Source organism: Plectropomus leopardus, chromosome 15 (assembly GCF_026936395.1).
Source record: "Plectropomus leopardus strain MGB_pleo_1.0 chromosome 15, ASM2693639v1, whole genome shotgun sequence".
NCBI classification, from domain to species: domain Eukaryota; kingdom Metazoa; phylum Chordata; class Actinopteri; order Perciformes; family Serranidae; genus Plectropomus; species Plectropomus leopardus.
In genome coordinates, this window is record NC_142190.1 from 16,532,057 (window position 1) to 16,559,343 (window position 27,287).

Below are 27,287 nucleotides of genomic sequence, written 5' to 3' on the forward strand. Positions count from 1 at the left end.
AGAGAAAGGCCATCAGCAATGGAGCCAGTGATTATTTAGCATCTGGCTGGTAAAACTGACATGGCCTTTAGTGCAAATATCACATTATGAGTCAAGAAAGTTAGTTGAATTTTGCACACCTGAGCATAAAGTTCAAATGAAACCATTGTTAGGAGCTACTGTTTCTAAATATATATATATGTAATTCAAAAGGTAATTAGTTTTACACAACAGAACTGCAAGTAATACACTTTCGACTGGGTCTGTGGTGTTTAACAGCAAGCTTATAGCTTTCAAAATAGTCTTTGTACAGTACTGTGCAAAAGTCTTAGGCCACCGTAGAGTTCTTGTCATAGTAAAGTAACACTGATGATATATTTATGCTTATTTATCAGTCTTTTAATCAAGACACAAACACAGAACACAGAGAGCAGGTACTATGCCAAAGTACTCACAACAAAATGGCTTCTTCAGACTGAAGTCAATATTTAGTGGGAAACTTGGAATCACACAACAATAACAAACAACAATCAATATCAAGCTTTGGACGAATGCAGCCTGGTGTAAATACATATAAGATTACTATTGTAAATCTCATATTGTCTGTGCATGAGAGTTTAAGACATGCTAAGTGGATAGGGAGGTCACACTAAATGGTGGCATGGAATTTAATACCAAGTTTTTTGATTTCTCAAAGTAATACAATATGCTTTTTTTCACAAAAAAAAAGTTAAGATTGTATTTATTTACACAAGGAATAGTGTAGAACACGCTATATGATGTATATTTTTGATGGTCTTGAAGATGTGAAATCAATTTTGTGCCATCTATCTAGTTTTTCTTGTGATTTAATCAATAAGTTTCCAGGTACTTTTTTTTTTCTCAATGACTGAAGAAGTAAATCATTATGTAGCGCTACTGTATATATTAGACAGTCTTTGAGTTGTGTTAATTGCTGTGTGTTTTATTGGTGTTGTAATGTGTTTAGCTGTGGGTATGAATGATAGATCATGTCAATTTATGTAATCTAGTAAATGAAATATTGTTATAGAAATAATGGAGACTCCAGGAAGAGACGTTACTGTTTAAAACAGGAGCTAATGGGGATCCTAATAAACAAACAAATTAAATAAATATTTGTAACTTTAGACTGCTGAAGTTGTTTTTTTTTCTCTAGAATATTTTTTTATACTGTTTTCATATTTTTTACGTATTTTCTGGCTGTTTTTTAGTGGAGACTACTAAGAATCAAATATGTATGATCATTATAACCTTACTAACATAACAACGTTTAAGGTGGCCTAAGACTTTAGCACCGTGCTTTACGTGCTAGCAATAGTTGTATCCAAAAACAGTGATATGATATCATAATATTTTTCTAAATGTTTTGTGTTTGCAGCCACTTCCAATAACGTCCACAGTAAACAGTTCACTGCTGCTGCTGCACCCATTTGTGCACAACAGCAAAGCATACATGTGCAGAGACGCAACTCGGGAAATAAACGTTACGTTGAGACAATACAATAGTCAACAATAGCAGCGTCTTCATAATTTCTCTTCACCGATTAAAGAAACCACCAGTCACCGTCACTGAAATCACTTCCACCGCCTCGGCTGAGCCCACATCACAGGCTTCAAACGCGGGGGAGGCTTAGCTTCCCAGCGGCTAACACACTTTTACTAATCACAACCAAGTGGCTACACTTGCATTGTGTTTTTTTCCGTTGTGGAAAAAAAACAAGAAACCCCGTGGTGTTTTACTCACCGAAAATACGTCTACGTCCGTGGCAGCCATGGTGCGGAATGTATGGTGTTAGGGCAGACTGAGCAGAGGCGAAAGGGAGCAGCCCTCGTCTCTCCGTGTTAGCCTGCTGCTAAACTAGTGAGCGGAGCTGACAGAGAGGAGGAGACGGAGAGGAGCTGCTAACTGAACAGGGAGGCTAACAGCCAGGCGACAAGATGACTCCCTGCTGTTCACTTCTGTTTCGCTCAGTCGGGTTAAATTGCTTCTTTTCCCTTTTTTTTTTTTTTACGAATTTTTCTATAAGTCAGCGGGAGTCCAAAGGAGCTTTCTGAGACGTATTGACTGTTAAGCACGGGATGGTAGGGGGGAAAAAAGTCGGTAAATGGAGCTATCAGCCGTTATTTAGATGCTTCCGTTTTACGCATGCGCAGTAAAGCGGATATGTATGCCTAAAATGTTTACTATCTACAATATTAACCTTCTTTCTGTTTTCAGATCTCATCTTAAACACATCTTTTTAAACTTGCATATTCAGTTTGTCCCCAATTCACACTAAACTTTTTTACATAATGACTTTATACACTGTTAAATTCTCTTTTTAATTGAATCGAATTGATTTTTTTTTAACTGATCTGTTGTTACACTGTTGTTGTTGTTATTTAACTCCTTGTAAGGCTACCTTGAGTATATTTATTTATTTGTTTCTTTGTTTTATTTTAATTTGGCATCTGCTTTTAGGTCACCTTAAGCTTATTTCTCAGTAGTCTCTTTTTTTAAATACAGCCAGAACACACAGGAGATTTGTATTTAGTATTTTAAAAGAACATATTTTAGAAAAAAAAAATTATTATTATTATTATTATTATTATTATTATTATTATTATTATTATTATTTTCATTTTATTCCACTTTCTACTCCACCACATCTTCGAGACAAATATTGTAAGCTGCTTTTTAGTCAGCTACATTAATTTGACAGCTTTGGTTACTCGTTACTTTTCAGATTGAGATTTTTGTTTGTTTGTTTTGGGTTCAAACACCCAGTTTGTTTACAAGAAACACAGCTGTTAGAAATCCTAACTTCTTGTTTATTTTGTCTCCAGAAAAACATCTGCCAAATGTCCTGACAAATCATTAAAAATACCTGGTTTTGTAGACAGAATAACAATGTCCTGATGTCTCATCAAAAATACCTGCTTTTATCTCCGGAAAACATCTTATTAGTGCCCCAACTTCTTGTTAAAAATACCCATTTTGTGTAGTACTTTTACTTTTCATACTCTAAGTACATTTTACTGATTATACTTAAATTCTTTACTTAAATCAGGTTTTGAATGCAGGACTTTAACGAATAATTGAGGATTTCTACAGCGTGGCATTGGTACCTTTACTCAAGTAAAGTATCTGAGTACTTCCTCCATCTCCGTGTAACAGTCAACGTTTAATAGTACGTTGAAGTGGGAAGTGAACTATCTTGATCCATATGTTTCATCTTTGGGTGGGACAGATATGTTCCAATATGGCCACTTCTCGGGAACTCCCATCAGTCCAGGAATGTCATGCTGCACGCACTGCAAGCCAGGACAAGCGCGAGCAGCAGCACTCAGCGACAGAGGGGGAGCACAAATATGTGTGCCAGCGGAGGAGATAATAAAAAACATACAATCATCACTTCAGTGTAGCCAGCTATGTGTGTGTGTTGCAAGATGGGACATTAATATTTAAATGAATTAATGAGGTCACAGATTGATTTTGGGGGGTGCAGCCAATCAGAGCATGTCATCTGATATTGTTCCAGTATTGAGTCTAATTAACTCAAAAACTAAAACCAGTGTTTCTAAGTTGTGTGTATTGTAGGCTACTGTGCATGTAGCTTAGGTGCCCTGGGAACTTAATGTTGGCATCCAGTTTACATTAAACAACACAGGCTGTTGTGTATGGTTGCTTTTAAGGTCCGACCAGTTCTGGGGTTTGGGGGTTATGTTCATTTTTAGAATTTAGAAAATGTGGTACTGATTGGTTTAATGGTCCAGTTATGAATTGTTGTGTTTTTGTTACTTGAGAATGAGCCATTTACTATATCTAAATACAGAGCGGGTCCTTTTTCCACAAAGTCTGCCATGTTGTTTCTACAGCAACCCAGAAGAGACAAATCAAACACTGGCTCTCGATGGGGCCATGCATGTTTTCTCATTTTCACGTTGGCCACCATAGTTGTCCTACACATCTGTCCCAAGTATTTACAATGATAATATCATTGTAACCTCTTAGATTTAGCACAGGGGGAAAGTTTCAGTTCTGCAAACTCACCACGAAATCCAACATAATGGACCTTTGACAAATGTTTTTGATATTACTTGAATTTGGTTAGCCTATTTTTATTTTTTTATGTCCTGCTTAGACTATATAGATTGCGACCATTATATAATAGGACTTACACACATCTTAATAGGCCAACAAGTTATATCTATATGGTCAAAAAAAATGTGAACGCATAGACCTACAAAATATCAGTTTAATGATATTGTAATTATAATTATGATTGAGTGTAAATGAAAAAATCAAATAAACACATTAAAAAAATCAATTGAAAAATGATAAACAAAATTGATTAGGCTATATTCAGTCAGAGGATATGGTCACAACTCTGTATGTGAGCCAAAATAACCTGAAAAATATGAATATCCTACATGTAAATGAAATGTAGGACTATACATTTTCTATTTAGGATGATTTTAAATATTGGCTCATTCACATATGCTTGTTAGTAATCTCTAAATGGGAATGAGAATAAGATTTTTGGTGGTCTTTTTGAATACTGAGGATGTTAGAACTGTATTTTTATTTATTTATTTATTTATTTATTTATGCTAAAGAGAGACAGAAAAAAAAACAGGCGTATACAAGATACCAAGTTCTTTGCTTTTATAGTGACAGACAAAATAAACTTGATGCAATATTAGTCTTCAGTTAAAAAGTGTTTTTCATACTGGCAGTGACAGCCACTTTACTTAGCCTGGAGGGATGCATACATTATTCAAATTGAGTCCACGTCTGCGCCTTTCACCGGAAAAAGACTCCTCCAGGTGGAGAGAGCGGCCAGGTGAGGGTTTACTGTCAGCAGAACAAAGGTGGAGCAGATAAAACCTACAGCGCTGAACTGTGAGTTAGAAGTTATAACTTTAATCTGATAAAAGTGCAGTTTTATAAAAGAAAACATGTCTCTGACGCAAGAATCCGTCCTGTTTCTGCTGATATCGGAGGGGGGCAAAGTGAAGAAACCCGACTTGGTGTGTAAGTTTAAAGCTTTTCTAGACTGCGAGGATCCCGCACAGAAGGAGCGGAACAGGGAGCTTTTCAAGACTTTTGTCAACAATGTCGCCGTCGTTAAAGAAATCGACGGTGTCCGGTATGTTGTCGTCAGGAAAGTGTATCAGCATTTGCTGGACGGTGCGCAGGCAGCGCAGAGCCCAGAGGGAAAGACTGAAGAGCCGACAGGTGAGCTGCAGCGCCCACCTGCAAGACAGGAGACTGGGAGCTCTGGTGATGCACGAGGTCAGTGGGGGAATGTAACTAAGTACATTTACTCAAATACTGCACTTAAGTATGAATTCAAAGTACTTTACTTGAGTATTTTATTTTCATGCTACTTTATTCTTTAACGTCACAATATTTCAGAGGGAAATATTGCACTTTTTACTTTATTACATTAATACGAGAGCTTTTGTAACTTTACAGATTAAGATTTTTTTTTTTGCATAAAAACATAAGAAGTGTTTTTAAAATGTGGTGTTTGTTATAAACTTAATTACCAAACAGTTAAGTAGTTATGCATGTACAGTTGCATTAATTTATTTATTATTCAATGAATTAATTCACAAAAAATTATGGGCTAACTATTCTGATAAATCGTCTTTTCCCATATTTTGTGGGGTTTTTTAAGTAGGTTTGAGTTTTGGGAGGTGTTAGTTAGGGTTTTTTTTGTTTTTTTTTTTTTTTAAATTTCTTTCTTTTTTTGTGTTTTTTTTGGGTGTCTTTTCTATTTTTTTTTCTAAATAATTTTGATTTTTTTTCTTTCTTATAATTTTGAAGTTTGGGGCGTTTTTCCTTTTTTAAATATAAATTTGAGGGGTTTTTATGTTCTTTTCCCTTCATTTTAGGTCATTTCTCTTTTACTTTATATCTTTAAGATTTTTTGGGTGTTAGGTTTAGTAGTAGTACTTTTACTTCAGTGAAGTGTCTGAGTATTTCTTCTACCACTGCAGGTGGGGAGAGATCAGCTGAACCTGATCAGGAACAGGAAAGCAAAAGTGGTGAAAACCCCACAGAAATACTTTCTCCCATACAGCTGGCATTGCAAAGGAGCAAATTGACAGATGTTAGAGTGAAAAGAACGCTGACTTTTGGGATCCAAAGTCAGGACACAAATAGAGGTACTTGCTCAAGAACGGCAGCAGTAGATGAGCCCGACAGCGTGAAAAACAAACCCTACGCCTTACCTCTGAGGATGCCGCCCAGCGCCACCAAGGTGGAGATCCACAAACTGAAGATGGACCCAGATGACCCTCCTGAAAGCCCGTTCAGGAACAAGAGAAGGCCTCCATCAGTGGAGACGAGCGGCAGCGTCAGCTCACCTCAGCTGAGAAGGTCAGTGAAGAGCACCAAGGCGTCAGAGGAGCCCAAAGAGACAAGGGTCCCGTCCTTGGTTCCCCTGGAGCAGTCGGAGCATGAGTGGCTGGTGAAGTGTGCGGCGGGTCACTGGAGCCAAGTTTACGGTCTGCTGCTAAGAGACAACCAGCTGGCCGAGAAGCGGGACTTCATGTCAGGGTTCACCGCTCTGCACTGGGCAGCCAAATGTGGGAACAGTGACATGCTTGTGAAGATCATCGACCTGTCCAGGCAGGGAGGGGTGGACATTGACATTAATGCAAAAACACACGGCGGATACACTCCTTTGCACATCGCCGCCCTGCATGACCAGGAGTACATCATGGCCATGCTGGTGGGGGAGCACGGGGCCGATCCGAGCATCAGAGACAACTGCGGGAAGAGGGCCTACCACTATCTGCACAAAGGCATTTCAATGACGGTGAGAGAGATGCTGGGGGAACCCAAAGCCCGGGAGGCTCCGGACAGGGCCGTGCACGAGAAAGAAGAGTCGGACCTGCTCCCAGATCTCTCCAGGGGCCTGTCTTCTTTTAGCCGTCTCTTCCAGCCTCACGTGATGAGCCACAAGAAGAAGCAGAAGAGGCCGACGTTTTTCTCTCTGAGCGATGAGCCCAGCGAAGAACGAGAGGACAGCAGCTTCAGACACGGAGTTGTGTCAGATGTTTTTATGTGAACTCAGAACTCCTCTCCAGCCTTTTCGTCTTATTTTAATGAGGAAAACCATCCAGGATTGTGACTGACATACCTCTGATTCCAGGCCCTCTTCAATAATGACTAAAACAAGCCTGTCATGTTTTGTTTTATTTATATATATATATTTTGGCATTGATCAGATGATATTAAAAAAGGATATTTTATCAACACTGTTGGTTGATAGGGACAGATGGGCACAAGTACGTTAAAAAGCATCTTGTTATAAATTACAAATACTTGCTCAGGCTAATTATTGTACTTTTGTCCTACAGTTTAACCTTTGAAACCTGAGCAAATTGGCTTGATTTCTTCCAGCTTAACACAAAACAACTCAAAACTTGCAAGAAATTAAAAAAAAACAAAAGTTACAAGAAAATGACCTGAAAATTAGCCAAAAAAGGTTAAAAAAAAAAAAAAACAACTGAAAAAGTCTTAATATACTCACACATATACATTATTTATGTAACATTTTGGGACTTTCTCCTCTTTAAAAAATCTAATAATTTTATGTCTCTCCTAGTTTTCAGGCAATTTTCTTGTCACTGTTTTCTATTTTCTTGCATAATTAAGAAACAAACCTTACTTTCTTGTGAGGCATCTCTTGCTCATTGCCTTCTCCCCCAAGTTTTAAAAGAAACCAAACACATTTTCTCAGGTTTCAACGGTTTTAATGCTTTTGTAAGACATTTGAATACAGCACAGGAAAACTGATGTCAGCCTGCTCATCTCTGGTTAGCGACAGAGTTTTGGTTTGAGGTGATACTTGTATGAGTTGTGTGTGAAGGTAGAGTTTACAGGTGTGCATATAACATGTTATGCTGTTTCTTGAAGGATCATCTTCACCTTCAGGGCACGCTCACACTCAAAACTGAAAACTGAGCTTAACAGTAATAATATTTATTTTATGTTTAAGAACGAGTATCTGTTTCCCTTAATACAGAAGCATACAATCACAACTATTTTCATTGTCTCTTCTCTTCAAAAATGTCTTTCTTTATCTACTTTTGTGAAGAATGAATCAACTAACATGAACTCAACCAATGACGATGAAATTCTGCTTGTGAAGAACCGGGGGAAATCAAGACTGGACTTGTGTGCTGAGTAACGGAGATGAACTTGAGTAATGAAATGGTCATACTCCTGATTTCCACAGGCAAACGTGCCCAGACTAAAAAGTGAGGATGTGCTGATTTATGGGTGAATCAAGCCTCTAGAAGCAACACAATAAATTAATAAATAAAAATCTGAGAAATGTTTTTGCCTCTGAGGAGGATTTAGGGGACTTGCTTCTTCATCGCTTCACTTTATCACAAATTAATTATTAAACACTGTGGATTTAGGAGCAAATATCCTACTGCAAAATCCCTGGAAGAAAACAAACACTGGATTTGACCGGATTATATTTCATTAGATTAGACGAGGGGTGTGTCATTGATAAAAGGCATACAGGTGTTCCATAAATCATTACAGTCTATGCATGTGCCAAAATGTTTCTGAAATGTGGCTTGGAGCCATCTCTTGACTTGCTGAGACAGCTGTGAATCAGCCTCATGAGCAGCTGACTGGGAATGTGTGTGTGTGTGTGTGTGTGTGTGTGGCTGAACATGTGTGTTCATGCTGCCACGTTTCCTGTCTATCATGGTTCCTGGTTGACTGGAGAAGAATAAAAGAAATGTTTTGAATGTGTCAAAATGACATGTAGTTGCAACTTGTTTGAATCATGGGGGAAACAGTGTGACGAAATGGTACGCGTCCTGTGGTCAGCCTCACTCTCAGACTGTCCGTCTTGTCCCTGCCTCGAGTCGTCTCCCTCTGTTTTTTTTTTTCACGTCTCATGATGTCACTTTCCCAGAAGCTTACATTGTCTTCACGTCAAGACGATGTTTCATCTCCGAGCCTCTGGGTTTTCTTAAGCAAATGTTCTTTTCTGCTGCTGCTGCTGCTGGGAGGAAAAAGGCCATCGGAGGGTCAGAACAAGACCTGGAGTGGTGGAGAAAGTCAAATCCTTTAGATGGAGGAAGTAGAAATGATATAATGTTAAATGACATTAAAGTTAACTGCAGCAAAAAGTGGAAAAATGAGAATATGAAAGTGTAAATGCTAAACCTAAAGGTAAACCCACATAGTTTTCAACTGAGACCCTATTTACCCATGTTTTTGTGTCTATGTGAATGATGGGGATACATTTTTAAAAAGAAATTGGTCTAGCATTGAAAAAGAGAGCTGCAGCCGCAATCACGTGCAACCACACGGGGCATTTGCACATCGTCTTCTTCATTTACATTCACTAAAAGTACTTTTTTTTGCCGCTGACAGGCTCCGATTGTTGTGATAAGTGTCTGAAAACATTATGGAAAGGATTCCTAAGGAGAAATGAAACATTTTTCTTTACCTTTTACTTGATTGGTTTGTTTGTTATTGTGTGTAACATTTTTCAGGACCACATTGTGTCGTATCAGGTAAAAGGGGGTTTAAAGGGATGGGAAAGTTTTGACATTTTTGGAAATTCACTTTCTTGCCAAGAGTTAGATGACACCACTGATACCACCCTCTGACATGAGAATGGTATTAATCTTATCGAACTCTCAGCAAGACAGCAAATAAGTGTATTTTGCAAAAAATCAAACATTCTCTTTAAACACCGAAGAACTCGGGTGAAGACAGGAGCAACGACAGAGGATCACAGCAGGGAAAAAGGGAAGGAGCTCAGCGAGGGTAACAGACAAACTGACAAACAAGAAAGAGGAACACACAGGTGTACGTACACAGAGGGCACTAATAAAGACAACCACACAGCTGGGAAAGGTGGACACAGAAACAGGAGGGAAACAGGGATTGGCCTGTAAATGCAGGTGAGGGAGAGAAAAGCAGGGTGGAGCAAACAAGACTAGAACAGAACAAATGTGCAGGGAAAACTAACGAGAGGACAGGCAAGACTGATGCAGGACAGGTGAAATTAATCAGGGAAACACACAAAAGCTGCGTTCGAAACAATTCCCTGTCACAGAAATAGTGCACTATATAGTGTGTTTGCCATTTTGTAGTAGTGTTCGAATTCTCAGCACTTAATTTTATCTACTATATAGTGCACTATAAATACCCATAATGCACAGCAAATTTGAGCGTATGTACAATGTACCCTACATTTTACTTCTGTATACCACAATGCAATGCGTTTGTGTATTTTTAGAGGAAGAAAATTCCAGCATAGTGTCCAAAATCTTGTTTGCTTACACTACAATAGTGAGCTAAAGACAGGAGCTAAAACCAGACATGATGCAAGAGGGTGAAAAAAAGAAAATAAAACAGGAAACGGAACAAGAGATACGAGAAACAAGGAAAACACAACCAGAAAAACCCTCAAAACAAAGTCCACACTTTAACAAAAAACCTAAAACCACAACGGTCTTGTCCTTTTACTCAAGTATTAGAGAAAATCCAGAAAGTCATCTCAGTATTTGTGAAGTAAAATTAACGACACAACATAAATTAGGCCTGCCAGCCATATTCTTGGTAAGAAAGCTCCACATGACCCCGCACAAATTTGTGTTTTAATTACTACTTGTCATGACATTTGAGGTTGTAGAGAAATATAATGAGGAGTGTCTGGAATACATTTTCAATGTAAACTATTATGTGTGTGTGTTAGGTGGATATGAACAGGCCTTGTATAATTAGAGCAGTGCTCCAACAGAAACATTGACTGTCATAAAGATGCAATAAATCGTAGTGCACAGTGTTTTGGCTCTGTCAGTCTTCATAACTGAGTTGTGTAATGACTGCCAGAGGTGAGAGGAGGAAGGTGTGCTGACATTCCTGCGGGGCGAGGGGTTCAGAGTTCAGGTTGGATAGTGAGCGTTGCAGCCACTTATCTGAGCATGTGGCAGAGTAATCACTGAGTCATCGACATGATCTACAAACCTTCTTGGAAGTCATGGTCAATTTTATTGTTATTTGGCAGCATGAGGCAAAAAAAAACTTTTTGCCCCTCCATGGTGAAGATGTTGCCGATTGGAGCTTTATGTTTCATACAGTTAGTTTGTTTTTAGGGTTTTTTCTGTGTCACGCAATTTCTGGTCCATCCCACATGAGATTACAAGACACCAATACAAAGCATCTTCTGGTTTTACAGATAGCAGCAAAAAGTTAAAGAGGGTACACAACATAAATTAATTTACAATATAATATATGACCAATATTCTTGCAAAAAATGAATTGTGCACTGAAAAATAAATTTTTACAAATTTTACAAATGTACAGTTTATCTTGATAAAGAGCTTGTTTTCTCATCTCCTCATGAAATGTTTCATTTGTAAACAACCGCCTTATTCTTTGAGCATCATTCATATAACTAAATCAATATTTGTTTTTAACTAAACAAAACTGTACAGTTTCACATAAAAAGGGCAGCAGAAAACAAAATGAAAACTTGTTTTCTCTATCAGTCAAACAACACATATGACAAATCTGCATTTTCTTCTTCTAAACTCTAAAACAGATCTTAGCTGAGCACATAGGGATCTTTGCTTTTTAGTTAAATTGTACTATAATTATTATATTCTCAGTACCATATTTGTTGTTGTTCAGTTTTGGTTTAGTCCATATATCACCACCCCAATGCTCTTTATACTGAGTAAGCACAGAATTTCTGAACATAGAATTGTTTTTATTTTCCATTATTAATAAATCCCTCATCAAACTTTCTAAACAATGAGTATACACGTCTCGACCAAGGCCCAGTCATTTGTTTGTCCCATATAATAATCTTTCTTGTCAACCTGTTTTCTTATCATTTAGACGGTTCCATATACGGTTGTGTGTTTCCCTGAGTCACTGTTGAGAGAGACACAGTCAGTGATTATCAGCAGCAGAGCTCCTCATTACCCAGCTGCAGTGTGACAAAACTACTGCTGCAGCGCTCACACCACCCTGTTCCCTCCTGCTTGTCGGCAGCATACACCACCAAACGCTCCATCACTTGCACTGCATTTGTAATGACACTGAACCTAATTACCATGCAATTAGTGTCAGACAAAGATCTTACTTGTTGAAGATTTCCTGAGTTGTGTTTCATGTCCCTGATGCCTTCAGTGGGAATGTGATTAAAAGTGTTTTTCACTTCGCAAAGTACACTAAGTGCTGTCTGGTGTCTCTCACTGTCCTCCTGGGGTTTCATCGGCCACTTGCCAACTTGAAATCCGTTTTTCTCAGTTCACTCTTTTAATAAGCATTTGTTATCGCTGACAAACAAACTGGACGGCATTCCACTGTGAACAAATGAGGGCAGAGAGGAGTGAAAGAGACAAGAGAGAAGGAAGACAGACGCTGCTTAGGATACTACTATACTATATCCCCCTCAACACTTTGTTTAGTCCTTTAAATGTGATGTTTTTCTTATATGAACAGTTAGACATTTTTGGAAGTACACTTATTTGCTTTCCCACACCAGAAGATAGATACCATTCTCATATCTGAAGTCTGTGGTTAATACAAAGCTACAGACAGCAGTCTGTTAGCTATGTAAAAAGACTGGAAGAAGGGGGAAATAGCTACCCTGCTTCAGTCTGCCCACCAGCACCTCTACAGCTCACTTATTTACGTGCTATATATGAATACATTGTTCAAATCATAGATATGAGACTGGATTTAATTATATGGCAAAATTTGCCACTTTTTTTCCTTCTACAGAGGATAAAGCTTGCACATAGTGTTTAAACAGACAATGTAAATCAAAACATAGAATGAGGAAGCTGATTTGCACCAGTGCTCCTGCTCCCAGTTCAGTGAGAGTAAATTATTGAACTCTCAGCAGCAGTGTGTTGATGCGGCTGCAGAGGGCAGAGACGAGCTCTGAGAGGAAACACCGATCCAGGAAAGCTCCAACTAATGAGCTAACTTCAGCCTTTAAGTGTAGGAGAGACACAATATCAGAGTAAATAATAGTATTCAACATGCTTATGAGAAATAATGTGGCAAAATGATACTTCTCATAGCTTGAATTTTGCAAAACAAGCACCAATCTTTGCGTAAATATTTAATGTAGTCTATATTTGTACGTATGGTCAGCTGTCTTACACATGATGCGATCCTCCTGTACCACTTTTTTTCCCTTCAGGTTGAATATATGTGTGTGCAATCTCTCATTTTTAGCAAAACTGCTTAAGATTTGATAAAAAAAAGGAGAAATGTGGCACACTGGGAGGAGAGGGAGAGCTTAATTTATTCACAATATTACGAACACAGTGGAATTTACAACTCCAAACAGGCACAAAAAAAACCTCAAACTCGACAGAAAACAGGTGTGAAAAAGAGCAGAAAATGTGTATTCAGAAATGTCTCTGCTGTCATCCCACCAGCTGGGACTTACTGAAATGTGTCTTTCCTTCTTGGTGTTAAAAACAGATTCTGTTCATATCAATGTCACACAGATTTGAAACAAACTAAACAAATATAAATCTACTTCAAAAACAGGCCTGTTTTCCTGCGACCCCAACAAAACACTGCTTTGACAGAAACAAGAAATGACTCAGGAAGTTGTCAAATGTTTGTTAGTACGCACACGTAGCAAGAACTAAAAATGAGTATTTATCCATGTGCTGCTGTTCCTCCTCTGTGGGAGCGTTTTTCCTCACTTTCTCCCCCACAGTCTTTTCTTTCTCCAAAATGTTGCATACTTCAGGAATTCCAGCAGGCTGTGGGGAACAACATGAGAGTCTTTCTAACCCTTCAGCCCTGCGTCAGCACAAAGGCCAAAACAAACACACGTTTGTTTGGCAAACTGAAACGGACGGGGTTGTAAATCTCCAGAGAAATGTTTTAGGGGTAGTGGAAGGGGTGGAAAAACTATTTAGCAAAAAAAAAAAGAAAAGAAAGAAAATATCTTTTAACGTAAAAGAGTTTCCAGTTGATTTGTTTTTTTTAACATTTTGAGCTAACAATTTAATGAGTAGAGGCTGATAATGATCCCCTTTGTGGTCATTATTAGTCAAATATTATACACACAACAGTTAACCCAAAAAACTGGATCAATTTTTTTTTTCAGTACAGCCAACGGGTATAATTTCCTGAGGGACGACAACATTTCATCACTTTATGACTTTATATGAGTTCTGTTGAAAACGGCAAACACTGAGAGGAGTTCTGTCTCTCTGTTCAGCAACTAAACTCTACACACATGAAATCAAGAAATTCATGATTTCAAGCACACACACACATATTCTGACGTAAAGCAACGCCACTCTTAAACTCTCCGACATGTCTGGTTGAAAATTCAGTAAAAAGAAATTAATATAACTATAAAAACTAAGGACACACATTAATGTAGAAACACAGCTGCAGTTTAAAATTAGCAGGACATTTGATTCAAAGGTGTATTTTCATTCAGGGCAAAACAAGAACAGCATTTTAACTTAAGACTACTGTGTACATTTAAATAAACTTAAAGGTTACATATGTCTAAAAGGGGCTACGCTGTGGAGGTAGAGAATAGAAAATTAGTTTAAGACACCTGAAGTGAAGATTGTGGACTTTGCTCTTTAAAAAAATATTTCAAGTATCACTTGTCACTTCTGCAACAAAGGGACAATGGGAGAAAATACTCAGTGATATAATTGTTGGTTACTTATAATCTGCTTTAAGGTTTAGCACCTCCTTATGAGGAACCGTTCCAGCATGAAATCATCGAGACTTAATGACATTAAGCATGAAATTAGCTGAAAAAGTATTTGTACACAATCCTTAATGTTGCTGGGTGTGCTCATGTACCTTTTGAAAAGATTATTTCAACATTCCTATTCATAATTAAAAAGAAACAAAGAACAGAAATATAATTTGAATGGATGGAGTAAGGCTTTCACTTGAAATTACTTGAATCTGATTTGAAGAAATGTGCATTCATGTATCATTACAAAGTGCTTTTTTTCATTCACCCTTTTTGGTTTTTAGTGCCTTAATTTGAAACATGTTTAAAAATAAGAATATTTACACAAAAAAAAGATTTAATCTGTGTAATCTACTGTATATTTTACTGACAAGATACAGTACAGCTACTCTTTCTCCGAAGCGCTCTCACAGGTCAAAATACAATCTTAAAGCTTATAATAGGTTTCCACAGGTGCAGATACAGGGCTGTAGCACTACCGTCGTCTTGAAAAAGTGAAAGACAGTTGCTCAGTTGCTAATAGAGGACGCAAAGTTTCCATGCAGCAGCGCTAACGGTTAACGTTCCAAAGCAACACCATCAAGACATCAAGGCACACGGACAAACCGCTCAGTCCTCTGTTCAAAGTCAACTGAAACATGTGCGACACTTTGGGGGAAAGTCTTCAGGTGCACACTGTGCAGATTGACAATGGGCGGAGATTGGAGGCGAGCGTTCTGGGCACCCTTGGTTGGATGACAGAAAGGCAAGGAGCTTCAGTCTTAGCAATCTTTGTTGCTCATCTCATGTGAGAAGAGCCCCGTCGAACTCTTTGAAGGACAAAAGAAAGTCAGAACAGGGTGCAAAATGTTGGAGATATCTGTGCCCACACTACAGACAAAATGTTTTTTTTTTTTTTTTATGAAAGAAGCCATCCTCCTTCTATGCAAGTGAAGAAAGAAAAGAAGAATCTGTGCTTTTGTTGCTCCTCCCTTCACAGATTCAAGCTGTTGGAAAGAACCTCCAGTTGCTCCTCTCCCAGCCTCTGCTTCTCCTCCAGGTCCTTCTGTCGGATCAGCAGCGAGGCCTTGGTCTGGACGAAGCGCCGGTAGTCCTGCAGCTGCTCAGCGGACAGCTGACGAGACAGGAAGGTGGAGACTAGGTTCTCTCTCCGGTCCAAGTTATCCTTCAGATCTTTGGCGTCTTCCCTCTGTTTGCACAGCAGACGGTGGCGACTGTCCAGAGATTGCTAAGTGCAGAGAATAAAGAGCTTAAATTATATCTTACATGATATTGTTTGGAAAAAGAGATCTGTATGGTGTGTTATTTAAAATTTTAACCATTCTGTTGTTGAATTCATGTCTTGCAGAGCAAGCTCATAATATCAAATACATAAGCAAATAACCAGCTGTGACAAACTCAGAAAAATACAGAATCTGAGAGGACTGCTAAGAGAAAACATGAAATTAATCATGTCCAAAAGCATGTTTTAAGATATATTTCTTGATTTAATTGATAGCTAATATGTTGTTTGATGTAAGTGAGAGCTGCGAAAGTTGTATGCTTATGTTTCAAACAGCTGCAGGGCAGGAGGTGCAGTGTTTCCTGATGTCAACAGAGGGCAGGGTAGATACAAATGTCATCGAAACCAGGCAGGAGTTTCGGTGAGTCAGTGTAAATACCAGTGTTGCTGATAACAGCAAGAAAACAAATGAGCCTGTAACAAGCCCTCAGTATGCTGCACGCTCAGCCTGGCTTTGACAGATGCACAAACTGAGCCCTTTCAGAAATAAATCTAGAAATATAATGCATCCATGCAAGCACAAATTGATGCTGTAAATACTGTGAAGCAGAATAACAGGATATGCAGGACGGAAACAAATAAAGGCACACAGCTCAATTCAGATCCTGTGACACAGCTCATGATATTTGAAAAACCTAAATGTCAGAGTAGGCATATTTTAATGAATGATAGCTTCATCAGATGCAGCATGATGAAAATCAAGTATTTTTTTCTCATTAAATGAAACTTTAAAAAAAGCACAGTCCTATCAAACTGCAGTATATCAAAAATAATCTTCAAACGTCTTTTAGCTTATCTGTGGCTTGACACAGATAAGCTAAAAAATAGGGCAATTAAACACAGATAGCGACATTTTCTAAATTCCACGCAGTGAGAAACCTTGACTCCATTAAACTCGCCCTTAAAATTCTCCCAAGTGGTATGTTTGCTGTTCTAAAGTCAACACAACGAGAGTATAGCTGAGGGCATGGGAGCAGCCACACACTCCTAACACACGTGGTCATCCTCTTTGCCAGCAGCTCGACGTGAGCTGCAGTGAATCATGACATCCGTAAGGCCACATTAGCATAACATTCCCCCAGGAGCACTCGTGGACAGTATGCTTTTACTCTTGTGTATTAATGTGAATGCATAAACAACTTCAGGGGGAGAGAGAGCAGTGGTTACAGGACTGCTGGTCCACTGAGCACAGGACGGTGCATCACAGCATATCAGTAGATTTTTGGCACATCTTATTTTGATGATTCAGTTGACCTTTAACCCCTAGAAACCAGCCTCAGATTGATTCATTATATCAGTGCTCTCTACTGTGAGGGAGACACAGAAAAAAGCAGCATGGATAGATTTAGATTAGGTTTCTAATTTATTTTGGAATCAATTAATATTTTGGTGCTTAAGCTCCCTGCTATTAATTAGTTGTGTGATGTGAGATAATAATCACAATTTAACCCTTTGAGACCTGGCTCAAAATCAGTTTCCCTGTGCTCTGTTCAGATGCCTTTTATAAGCATTTAAACCTCTAAAACTTGAGAAGAAGATTTCTTTTGAAAACATAACTAGCAGTTTAATTAGTAACATGACATGATATGTCCCATAAATTGCAACAAAAAAAGAAAGAAAGAAAAGAAAAAGGTGACAGGGAAAAGACCTGACAATTAACTGGGGGGATTATTAGATATAAAATAATTGCAATAATAATAATATTTTTTAAATAGGGGAATACATTTAAAATTATGTTATACACACATTTAGATAGATAAATAGATGCTTTTGCAATTTAGTGTTAAGCTGCTTGTTGCCTTCTCTCCATGTTTTTGAAAGAAATCAAGCCAATTTGCTCAGGTTTTAAAGGGTTAATTGAAGATTTGCAAAAATGAATGTTGTGAAAAGGTTTATGTGAAATTGGTTCCATTTAGCTGCAGAAATCTTGGACTTTGGAGGGTTATTGAACCCACCAAGTAGGAGAGTTTTCAAAACAGCATTACTATCAGACAATTGTGCAACTTTAAGAAATAAAGACATAAATTAGGGTAAGAGGAGACTGAGAAACTGAGAAGAAAATGTTCTTTCAGCAGAACCTCAAAACCCTAATTTATGAACCCAAAATAAATTAGGGTATCTAAAAAGAAAGGTGCTAAAAAACAACAACAAAGGTTTTGGTTCTTCACCTTCTCCTCAGCATCTGTGTGTTGGTCCACGGTGCTCAGCGCGTTCTGCACCCTGGCCAGCCGAGCAGAGAGGCACAGCAGCAGGTTGACCACTCTCTCCAGGTCTCCTATGAACAGGTTGTACCTCTCCAGCTCCACGGGCAGACAGCGTTCACGGACCAGCACCTCCAGGGCCTCTCCGTGGGCCACGTTCTCCTGAATCTCTGTTTGGAGGGCATCACGAGTCTCTTCCAACGAATGCAGACGCTCCTCAATATAGGACACTAACAGGCGCTGTTAATTCAAGCAGAGGAGGTGGTATGTAAGAGATTTCAGGCAATGATACTACAGAGCAGATACACGCGAAAAAACAAGACCAAAATGTGTGGAGAAAAAATACTTTAATGTACTTTAATATTTCATATCTACTGTCATAGAATCATGGATCAAGCCATATTGTATCAAGAATGAATGTGGGAGGAAGTCAGGAGGTGGGAGGGGGGTATTTGCTAAGCCAAACATGAAGTAAGTGGGAGACACTGATAAGAGGCAGACAGTGCATCATGTGATAAGAGATGCACAACTATCTTAGTCTGAAATGAGTCCACTTAAGGCCAAATGGCAACCAGATGGTATCCGTATGAAATCATTTTTAGAAAGAAAAACAGAAGGAGACCATAGCTCAAAGTGTGAAGTTCATGTTCCGTCTGGTTTCTTATAAATTTTAATGTAGACGCAACAAAGCTATGATGACATATTGTCTTATAAGTAAAGTTATTAATTTTTGGCTGCAATCAGGTCTCATTTTGTTATGTGGAGACATTTTCATAATGTTTTAATAATTCTCGTTTTGAATGTGAAAAATTACTTCCACCTCTCTGCCATAAGGAATTACTAAAAGAATTCATTGTCATAAATGACTCACATATACACATTACTTATGCTGTATGGCACTTTGGACAAAAATCCTCAACGATTTTGCATAAATAAATAATTACCTTCTTCTCAGTGACGTCAGCTTTGCTCTGCAGGTCTGTACACTGAGGTTTAAGGCTGTCAGGAGCAGGACAAGGAGATGACTCAGCCCTTTCAACTGTTTCAGCACTAGAAATACAAACATATGTTTAGCTTTCTTGCACCCTGTTTATGTGCCACATAGTGTCTACACATTGAGTACTCTCATTTGCATACAACAAAACTCTGAAATGTAACTGCACATTCTCTCTGTATCTGAAGTGTGCTTACACAAGCAGAAATGTGAGTTCATGTACAGCAGTAAGCAGATAGCCAGGTGTGTCTGTGCATGTGATGCAACAAAAGGTAATACAGCACTGGTGGAGCTCAGTTCTTTCACAATTAGAAACCAGTATCAAGTTTCGTAGAGAAACATTAAACCAGGAATCCTAATTAACTTGGCACTATAAACTATCTTTTAATATGTGATGGATTATTATTACACTCTACACAGCTGTGTATACACAAGAAAGAATATTATGTAGTCACCTGAGAGGATGAGAAGTCTAGGGTTTCACTAAATGCAGTTTTTTTCTGTCATTTTCATCATTTCAGAAGTCTCAGGGGTGTGTTGTCTTCTCTAACTCATGCATTAAATGCTACTAATAGAGTAAACTGGTGGGAGTTAATTTATGGCTACTATAACTGGTTTAACCTTGAAGTATTATGTTCCAGGACATTAACGTTTACCTCTCCACAGCTCCTTTCTGCTCCTGTTTCTTCTTATAGTGTTCCTCCATCAGCAGCGTGTCCTCTGACAGCAGCTGCTCCATCAGCATCAGCGCTGTCTTACGATTTGCCAGCGGGTAGAACACTCTGGCCAGTGACTGATCAGCCTTGACCACCACTTCTACCAGCTCCTTCCACTGAGGTCTCTCAGCAGGCTTCTCCAGGCTCTCTGTTTCTCCCTCTGGTGTCTCTCTCTCCTCCATCTCCTGCTTTTCTCCGGACTTCTCCTTTTCTGTTTCTGGATTTTCCTCCTCCTCCACCTGCTGAATGATATCTGCGTCAGAGACGGAGGTGCACGGAGACACAGAGGCTTCACTTGTTTGAGTTGGAGGGGCCGAGCTGGTGGACTCATCATCAAAAACGCTGTCTGTCAGCGGTGATGGCTGGACATCCACTTTGATCTCTTCCTCTGGAGGGAGAATCCACAGCGATGGATCTGTGGTGACGCCGCAGCTCAGAGACACTTCATGGTTTGTATCAGGCTGCGGGGAGTCATAGCTTGGTTCATCCACTGATTGCTCTCTCTCTGATCCAATAACAGATGGAGAAGTCCTGATTCTAATGCAGAGTTAGACAAATAATAGTTAGAACCAGAACGTATACTAATCATCCTGGGGATATCTGGAGCATTAAGACAAATCACCAGTGCCCAACAAAAATTCCTCTCCTACCATATTATTAAAACAAAAAATTGAAACCTCTGCTTATGTCATGAAAATGAACAATTGTTCCTACTTACAATACGTGGCTATTTGATCAAACCAATAAATTACATTTGGAAAGGATAAGACACGTCTAAAATTGTAGACTCCCACAATACATTACAACATGGTAACCTCTTTCACATCTTGCAGAAATAATATTCCTGAGTTGCAACCCACTTATTTTCAGTATCTTATTCTCCATTCTCCATTATCTTATTTTGAGTATGACTTAATGAGTGAGACAAGGGTAGGGGACAGGGGAACAGAAGGGACTGTCTATTGTACATGTGTTTCATGTTGAATTAAATACTATTTCCTTCATTTGCAAATGTATTATTTGAAATTCTTCTATGTGAATTGAAATGATCATTGATATAATCATATGAGATATGTAACCTTATCTTTGGCTAAATAAAAATACTTGAAATAAGAATCACACCTGGCCAAAATCATATTTGCAGAATCAAAAACCAACCCATTACAGTTTGTTTTATTCCAGTTGGCTGAAGAGTGATTTATTCAAATCATGACAGCTCAAGTTGTGTAAAAAAGTGCAATTAGTCAAATAGTTTCACAGTAGGTCAAATTCTGCATGAACACAGAATCTAATCTTACCTGGAGCTTGGTCTGTTTTCACAAGGAAGCTTTGTCTGGGTGGGGGTGGACGAGGTGGGTTTGATCTCCCTCTCACTGGTCTCGAGACATCTTGGAGAAGGTGGTTCAGATGAGGTCTCACTGGGCGGTCTACTGGACCTGAACTCATCGGTGACTGGGCCTTGAGATGCAGAGTGAACCCTGGCCCGGGAAGAGGAGCAGGAGGCTGGGGAAGTGGATCTACTGGAGTTTCTTGTTCCTACCGTGGCTTCCTCCCCTGCTTCTGAGTTCTGCTTCAGCAATGTTTTCTGGTTTTGACCAACAATCTCGGGTTCTTTCCCCGCTTTCTCAGTGACATTTTGTTTCTTCCTCCCTCGGTCCTGCCCCTGGGCCCCTCTGACTTCTGCAAAGAATGAGACACTCCTCTTGTCTCTGTCCGGTCCTCCAGGTCCAGTGGAATCCCTCCACAGTCGATCCAGCTGCTCAGAACTTTTACTCATTGCTGATGGTCTTGTTAGTTTGGATGACCCGAGCTCTTCCATGGACTTGCCTCTCTGGGCAACCACACGAACACGCTGCTGGCCCTCAGGAGCCGGCTTGATTAAGGAATCATCGGTGGCATTCGTCTGAGGACTGACATTGACAATCATTGTTTAAATGTGTAACATAATGAAAACCAAAATCTATTAAATCAACACTTTTAACTATCATATTTTCATATGCAATTTCCATAAAGGTAAATACAATTGCATCATACAGGAAATCTGGAAATTTTTATTTCAAAGATTGGCAAATCATAATACAGTTTGGAAAAATAGGCCAACTCCTTGAAAACAGTGGAGTCAATGTTTCTTCTTTTAGAGCCCATGCATAAATCTTTGAAAAGGAATGCTGGTTTGCTGGAACAGGTGGGTGTTGACTTTCCAGTGCCACAATGAATCAAGTAGATTTATAGTCGGTGCCATAGTGCACACTCACTGACCTAATACTCTCCTGACCTAAAACCAGTAAAAAATGTCCCAGTTTGTTTGCAGTGCTGGTACATACCTGCAGGTTTCCATTGTATGAAGTGGTAAGGGATCCTCCTCGCAGTCTAGCGCCTGGAGACAAAAGTCAACACAGGGATGAATTCTGAATTAGGAAAGTATATGACACCAGTATGAATAACTACAGTAAAAGTTCTGTTTGTTATTTGTCACTATTTCTAATCAAAATGTAGCACTGTTAATGTTGCACTGCCTGTTATTTGTCTTTGTCATTATTCACAGGTATGTAATACTGTTCGTTTTTGGTCGGCCATTTGCAACCAGCTGCCACTGACCATGTGCACTCACCACTTTAATCTACCTCAGGATGTGTATTGTTATATTGTCCTTTTTCAGTATTTTGTATTCTATGGTTAATGTTGCACTGAGCCACTGTAACAAGTTAATATCCACAGTGTGTGCATCAATAAATGCTATCTATTATCTTATCGTATCTTATCACATCATATCGTATCTCATCTCATCGTATCAAATTTCATCACACTTATTGTATCATATCGAATCATAGCGTACCGTAGCATATTGTATCTTTTAAGCAAGTTAGAGGTTAACAAATATCTTATTTTCTCTGAAAGAATAATTTCTGATTGGCTTGTTATACTGGAAAATTAATTTCCTATACTTGTGATTTTTTTTTTTACTTTTCTCTTTACTTAAATTTAATATGTGTTACATTTCCACGAGTCTCATTTTGAACAGACTTACCTGAAATGCATGTGGTGTAGATGTGGATCTGTTCCTGAAGAAATTAGGTGGCTCGGGCTGGTCCAAGAGACTCTCCACTGAGGCAGATTTCCCCTGAGATGGACCATGACTCTCCCTCCATCTGGGTTGATTTGACTGGCCAGCATACTGTCCTGAACAAGACTGTGCTGAGAAGAACTGGGCATACCTGTTTTGTAGGATTAAAATAAAATAAGATAAAATGATTTGATCCATACAATAAAGGAAGCATCAATCAAGTTTTGTGGTTGCCTTTCGTACCTGATGGAGCTGGAAGGGGAATCAAGGATGCGGCCTGCAGAGTGGGGTCTGTGAAGTTTCTTCTTATTGTTTTTGCCTTCATGATTTGCTGAAAGGGGCCTGGGACCCCAGTCAAAGGGTTTCTCCCCCAGAGAATGTCTCTGTCTGGACGGAGGTGGTAACTGAGGCGCCGGCTGCTGAGGCTCAGCCACTTTCTGGCCTGTCTTACGCTCCATGTACTCCACCAGGGCCTTGTGTTGCATATGTTTTAAGTTTGTCTTTGAGGCGTTAGAGGCTGAGTGGGCTCTGCCTCTTGTCTCAAACATCTTCCTCCGTGATGCAACTAGTCCTGGCTCTCCTTGCTTCACATGTTCCTCTCCCTCGCCTTCAGGTGCAAATATGCTTTCACTCTCGTTGCCAAAGGAGCGGCATGAAGAGTGGTGAGGAGCACCTCCAAGTTGGTTGAGTTTCTCTGGTTCAGAGTAGCACATTTTCTTCTGCTCTGGAGTCAATCGCTTCCTGCCTCCGATGCGTGCTACCTGGGGCTGCGCCACATTCGCTGGTCTCCCATTTTCCTTTTCAGTCTCTTTCTCCATCTCCTCCTGACTCTCTCTGACTTCCTCCTTTATACTCCCCCTCTCTGTCTCCTCAGAGGTCACAGACGGAGTGAGTGTATCAATGGAGGTCTCAGAGTCCTGCGATGGGGAGAAAGTGTGAATCACTGCAGGCCTCAGCTCGGGTTTTTGCCTGATACGGTGCGGCCATGACAGCTGCAGATCCCTCCTTTTAAATGACGTCTCCCTTAGGACTTTCGACTGGGCGTCCTTTAGCCTCTCTTTGTAGTACTTTTTAAATGAGTCATCCAGGGTGTTACAGGCAACCGACATTACTTCCCCTCTATCGTTCTTGCTCGTGTCACTTTTTGGTGGTCTCTCTTTATCGTTCACAACCACGTCTCCATGACCTGCTTTATTTAGCATTGTGTCTTTGCCTTTTATACTAAAATCAGCATCCTTTTTCGGCTGCAGCGCTGCCCTGTTGGCACCGGTGAGGTGGTACAAAAGTGGGGTTGTTTCTTTATTTATTCTCTCGCTGGCTACATCCCCCAAGGGCTGCCGTTTTCCTCTCTTTGCCTGCTCTTCTCTCTTGTGATGACTGGGCTGATCATTGCTTATCAAAGAGGTGACCTCCTTTGTTTGTTTGGTTGAAAGGGGTGGGCAGTTTTTGTCAGGTCCACAGTAGAATATAGGGTTGTTGGCAGTGTGGCGGCCAATATCTCGACTCTGCGTCATGTCGATTTCTTCTAAAGCGTCAAAGCTTCGAGAGGACTGTGTCGAGATGAGGGATAGTCTATGATTCTCCTGATCATGGACCCTGGGGGACAGGTCCTTGCTCTGGGAAGTGAAAGCCTCTCTCTCATCTGGAATCACACCGCTGGAAGAGCGAGAGCTCTCTTGGAAAGGTCTGAACAAATTATCCATTGTGCTGTGGCATCTTTCTTTTTCTCTTAGTCGGTGTGTCTCCAACACAGTGGAGCTCTCACTCCCAGCCTCAGACCCACACACAGATGCAGAGTGTGTCCTCATACCAGAGTCAGACGGCTTACACACTCCCGTGACAAAGTAGAACTGACCCTTATGCTGGATGCTGCTGTTGATAAAACTTTGACCAGCATTCCAGGGGCTGGCAGCTCGGGCTGGCTCTGAACCAAGCCAATCATGAGCCGAGTGAGCCCTTTTGCGCTGACTCTCAAAATGGCCACTGCTACCACTGTGCTTGTCGTGATGGTCTCCATTACACCCAGTGCTGTTCGAGGTCTGTCTGGGTTTCAGGTGCTCAGGCTGGCTTGTGCCTCTGGGAGGTGATCGGCTTAGGATGTTTGTTGACTTCTGCTGCTCAGAGGCAGCTTTGTTATCCGTGATGAAAAGGTACTCTGGGTTCACCGGCGCCCTGGTCGGGTCATGAGGCTGGAGGTGGGGGCGGTAGACTGGCAGCTGCTGGGCCTGTGCCTGTTCAGAGCCCTTCCAAACTGAGTACACTGGGTCAGAATTGAAACTCGAGTTGCCTGTAGCAGGGTTAGTCGTGTCAGGACTTTGGGGATGCGGATGGAGTCGATTGTTGGTTCTTGGCTGTAGTTGAGACTGTGGCTGCTGGGATTTACATTCAGTACCTTGATGGTGCACCCTGCTGTTTTCCAAGTTTTTAGTGGCTATGTAACTATCCAGGCGTGCTGGAACTGGAGGAGGACGGACACCTTGGGATGGAGCCCCCAAAGGCACCTCTTGTTTAGAGAGTATTTTGTTGTTGTTATGGAAACTGTTGTGGCCATTGAGGTTGTGGTTTCCATTGGTGTTGGTATTGTTGCGATACTGCTGCGAGATAGCTTCCACTGAGCGATAGAGCTGGTCCATGGTCTTTGAATCAGACTGCAGAACCTGGGTCGGGTGATAAATAGACTTTACGTACTTAAGATCAGCATAGTGGCTGAAGGAGCTGGACTGTAGGTCGTCTGAGAGAAAGGGTGATGGGTAGTCTGGGGCAGTGGACCCGCCAGAGAAGGAGCTGTAGGCAGAGTCTCCTTTGCCGTGTTGGTGGTGTGCGAGCTGGTCGGCGATGCTACTGTTGGACTTGGCTGGGGAGAGCCGGCTGACAGGCAGGCTCAGAGGATGCAGGTCCACGTTGCTCATTCTCTCAAAGTGGAAGCTGTAGGAATCCATGGAGGACCAGGGCTGATGGCAGGAAGGGAAGGGCAGGGTTTGTAAATGTGCCGTACGTGTATGCGCGCTGATGCATGTGTCTTTCTTGCAGGTGAAACTGGGGAAATTACCACCAACACATTTGCACCAGGTTGTCGTTATGCTTGTCGCTAATTAGGTCATTTTCCAGCCACAATTTGTTTATTCAAAGCCTCTTGAAAGGATCTGCTCAGTAGCTCCTGGGGGAGAAAACACAAACACAGCATAAACCGGTTAAAGGCCTTAAGTCATGACTCAGTACTCACACTCCAGTCTTACATCTACGGCAAGTAACTGCTCAAGTAAGCTAGTTTGACATAATTAATGTGTGTTCAAACAGCAATAAAGTAAAGAAGAAAAAAAAGCAACTGACCGATACTCAATACATCATGTGGCTTTGTGTAGTCTCTACAAACTTCCCACTGCATTGCTGTTTTGGCTGCTTTGCAATGGCATGACAGTTTCACACAAACAGGCATGTTTGTGTCAGACTGTCAACCTGGCATGTCCACTAGGTTAATAACACACACAGTTTCATCCCCACATCAAAGAAACACATTGTCATACCTCGTCTATGCTGTGTGCATGGAAGAAACCAGCTACCCTGCAAAAAACAGCAATGTTTTGCAGGGTGCTTTCTGCTCAAACATGCCAGAAAACAGTAAGTCACCAGTGAACAAAATCTTTGCCTGGCATTTCTAGGTCAAATTCCTGTAGTGAGAAATTATGCTCCATCTGTTATAAGTTGTAAAGACAGATCATATACCCCTAAACTGATTTTTTTTCAAGTAAAGAATGTTTATGCCTACCAAGCAGAGTGGAGGTGCTGGTGCCTGGCAGCACTGCGAGGGGAAATCCTTTAACTTTCAACTTTTTTCAACACGGTATTTTCAAAATTAGTGAGCAACTGAAACTTATTTTCATTATAAATTAATATTTTGGTCTATAATAGTGTCAGAAAATAGTGAAAAATCTGATTTTATCAGACGTCAATTTGTTCACAGCATTTAAATTTTACAGTCATTTTTGTCCTGCTCACAGGATTTATTGCAGCTTGGTTTTGTGGGTCAGTATAGTTAACCACCTGTTGAAGGAGTCTGTCTGCTTCAACGAGGCCTTTAATTAAGGGCCCTGAGGTTGGCGGTGCACGTTGCAGCAGACACATGAAAAAATGTCAGGAATTCCATATGGAGCTACAGAAATCACGGAGGATTAGTCATGTGATGGATGTATAATGCCTTGTTATACGGCACTGCAAAATGTAAAGACCTTTTCCCCGTATTGTTCCTGGAACACTGAAGCATTTGATTTATTTATTTCTGGCCAAAT

General features: G+C 40.2%; 3 protein-coding genes across 9 annotated transcripts in view; 1 reads left to right on the forward strand and 2 right to left on the reverse strand.

Annotated features, from left to right (window-relative positions):
- septin8a (septin 8a) overlaps positions 1 to 1,903 on the reverse strand; it is a 47,645-nt gene extending 45,742 nt beyond the window's left edge. Inside the window, exon 1 of one of the 2 annotated variants that reach the window (XM_088088930.1) lies at positions 1,745 to 1,903. In XM_088088930.1, coding sequence (XP_087945056.1) covers positions 1,745 to 1,774 — 30 coding nt within the window. In that variant the 5' untranslated portion in view covers positions 1,775 to 1,903. The remainder of the gene's footprint in view (positions 1 to 1,744) is intronic. The other variant, XM_042499914.2, reaches the window with a different exon arrangement.
- A 2,880-nt stretch (positions 1,904 to 4,783) lies between these two features.
- sowahaa (sosondowah ankyrin repeat domain family member Aa) lies at positions 4,784 to 8,779 on the forward strand. 2 transcript variants are annotated; one of them, XM_042499922.2, is made up of 2 exons: positions 4,784 to 5,278; positions 5,989 to 8,779. In XM_042499922.2, the coding sequence occupies exons 1-2, from the start codon at positions 4,942 to 4,944 to the stop codon at positions 7,062 to 7,064; spliced, it is 1,413 nt and encodes a 470-aa protein (XP_042355856.2). In that variant the 5' UTR covers positions 4,784 to 4,941; the 3' UTR covers positions 7,065 to 8,779. The 2 variants fall into 2 exon arrangements, with proteins under 2 accessions (XP_042355856.2, XP_087944966.1); XM_088088840.1 differs by having other exon boundaries at positions 4,784 to 5,221.
- Positions 8,780 to 13,285: 4,506 nt separating this feature from the next.
- shroom1 (shroom family member 1) overlaps positions 13,286 to 27,287 on the reverse strand; it is a 35,828-nt gene continuing 21,826 nt past the window's right edge. For all 5 annotated transcript variants that reach the window (XM_042499067.2, XM_042499069.2, XM_042499066.2 and 2 more), the window contains 8 exons: positions 23,245 to 26,158; positions 22,966 to 23,152; positions 22,262 to 22,314; positions 21,236 to 21,847; positions 19,878 to 20,474; positions 19,172 to 19,277; positions 18,195 to 18,467; positions 13,286 to 15,972 (listed from right to left, as the gene is read on the reverse strand). In XM_042499067.2, coding sequence (XP_042355001.2) covers positions 15,718 to 15,972; positions 18,195 to 18,467; positions 19,172 to 19,277; positions 19,878 to 20,474; positions 21,236 to 21,847; positions 22,262 to 22,314; positions 22,966 to 23,152; positions 23,245 to 25,940 — 4,779 coding nt within the window. In that variant the 5' untranslated portion in view covers positions 25,941 to 26,158 and the 3' untranslated portion in view covers positions 13,286 to 15,717. The remainder of the gene's footprint in view (positions 15,973 to 18,194; positions 18,468 to 19,171; positions 19,278 to 19,877; positions 20,475 to 21,235; positions 21,848 to 22,261; positions 22,315 to 22,965; positions 23,153 to 23,244; positions 26,159 to 27,287) is intronic.

Coding starts and splice junctions, on each gene's coding strand:
- sowahaa (XM_042499922.2), top strand. CDS start 4,942: ATGTCTCTGACGCAAGAATCCGTCCTGTTTCTGCTGATATCGGAGGGG. Junction 5,279..5,988: donor GAGCTCTGGTGATGCACGAG/GTCAGTGGGGGA, acceptor CTACCACTGCAG/GTGGGGAGAGATCAGCTGAA.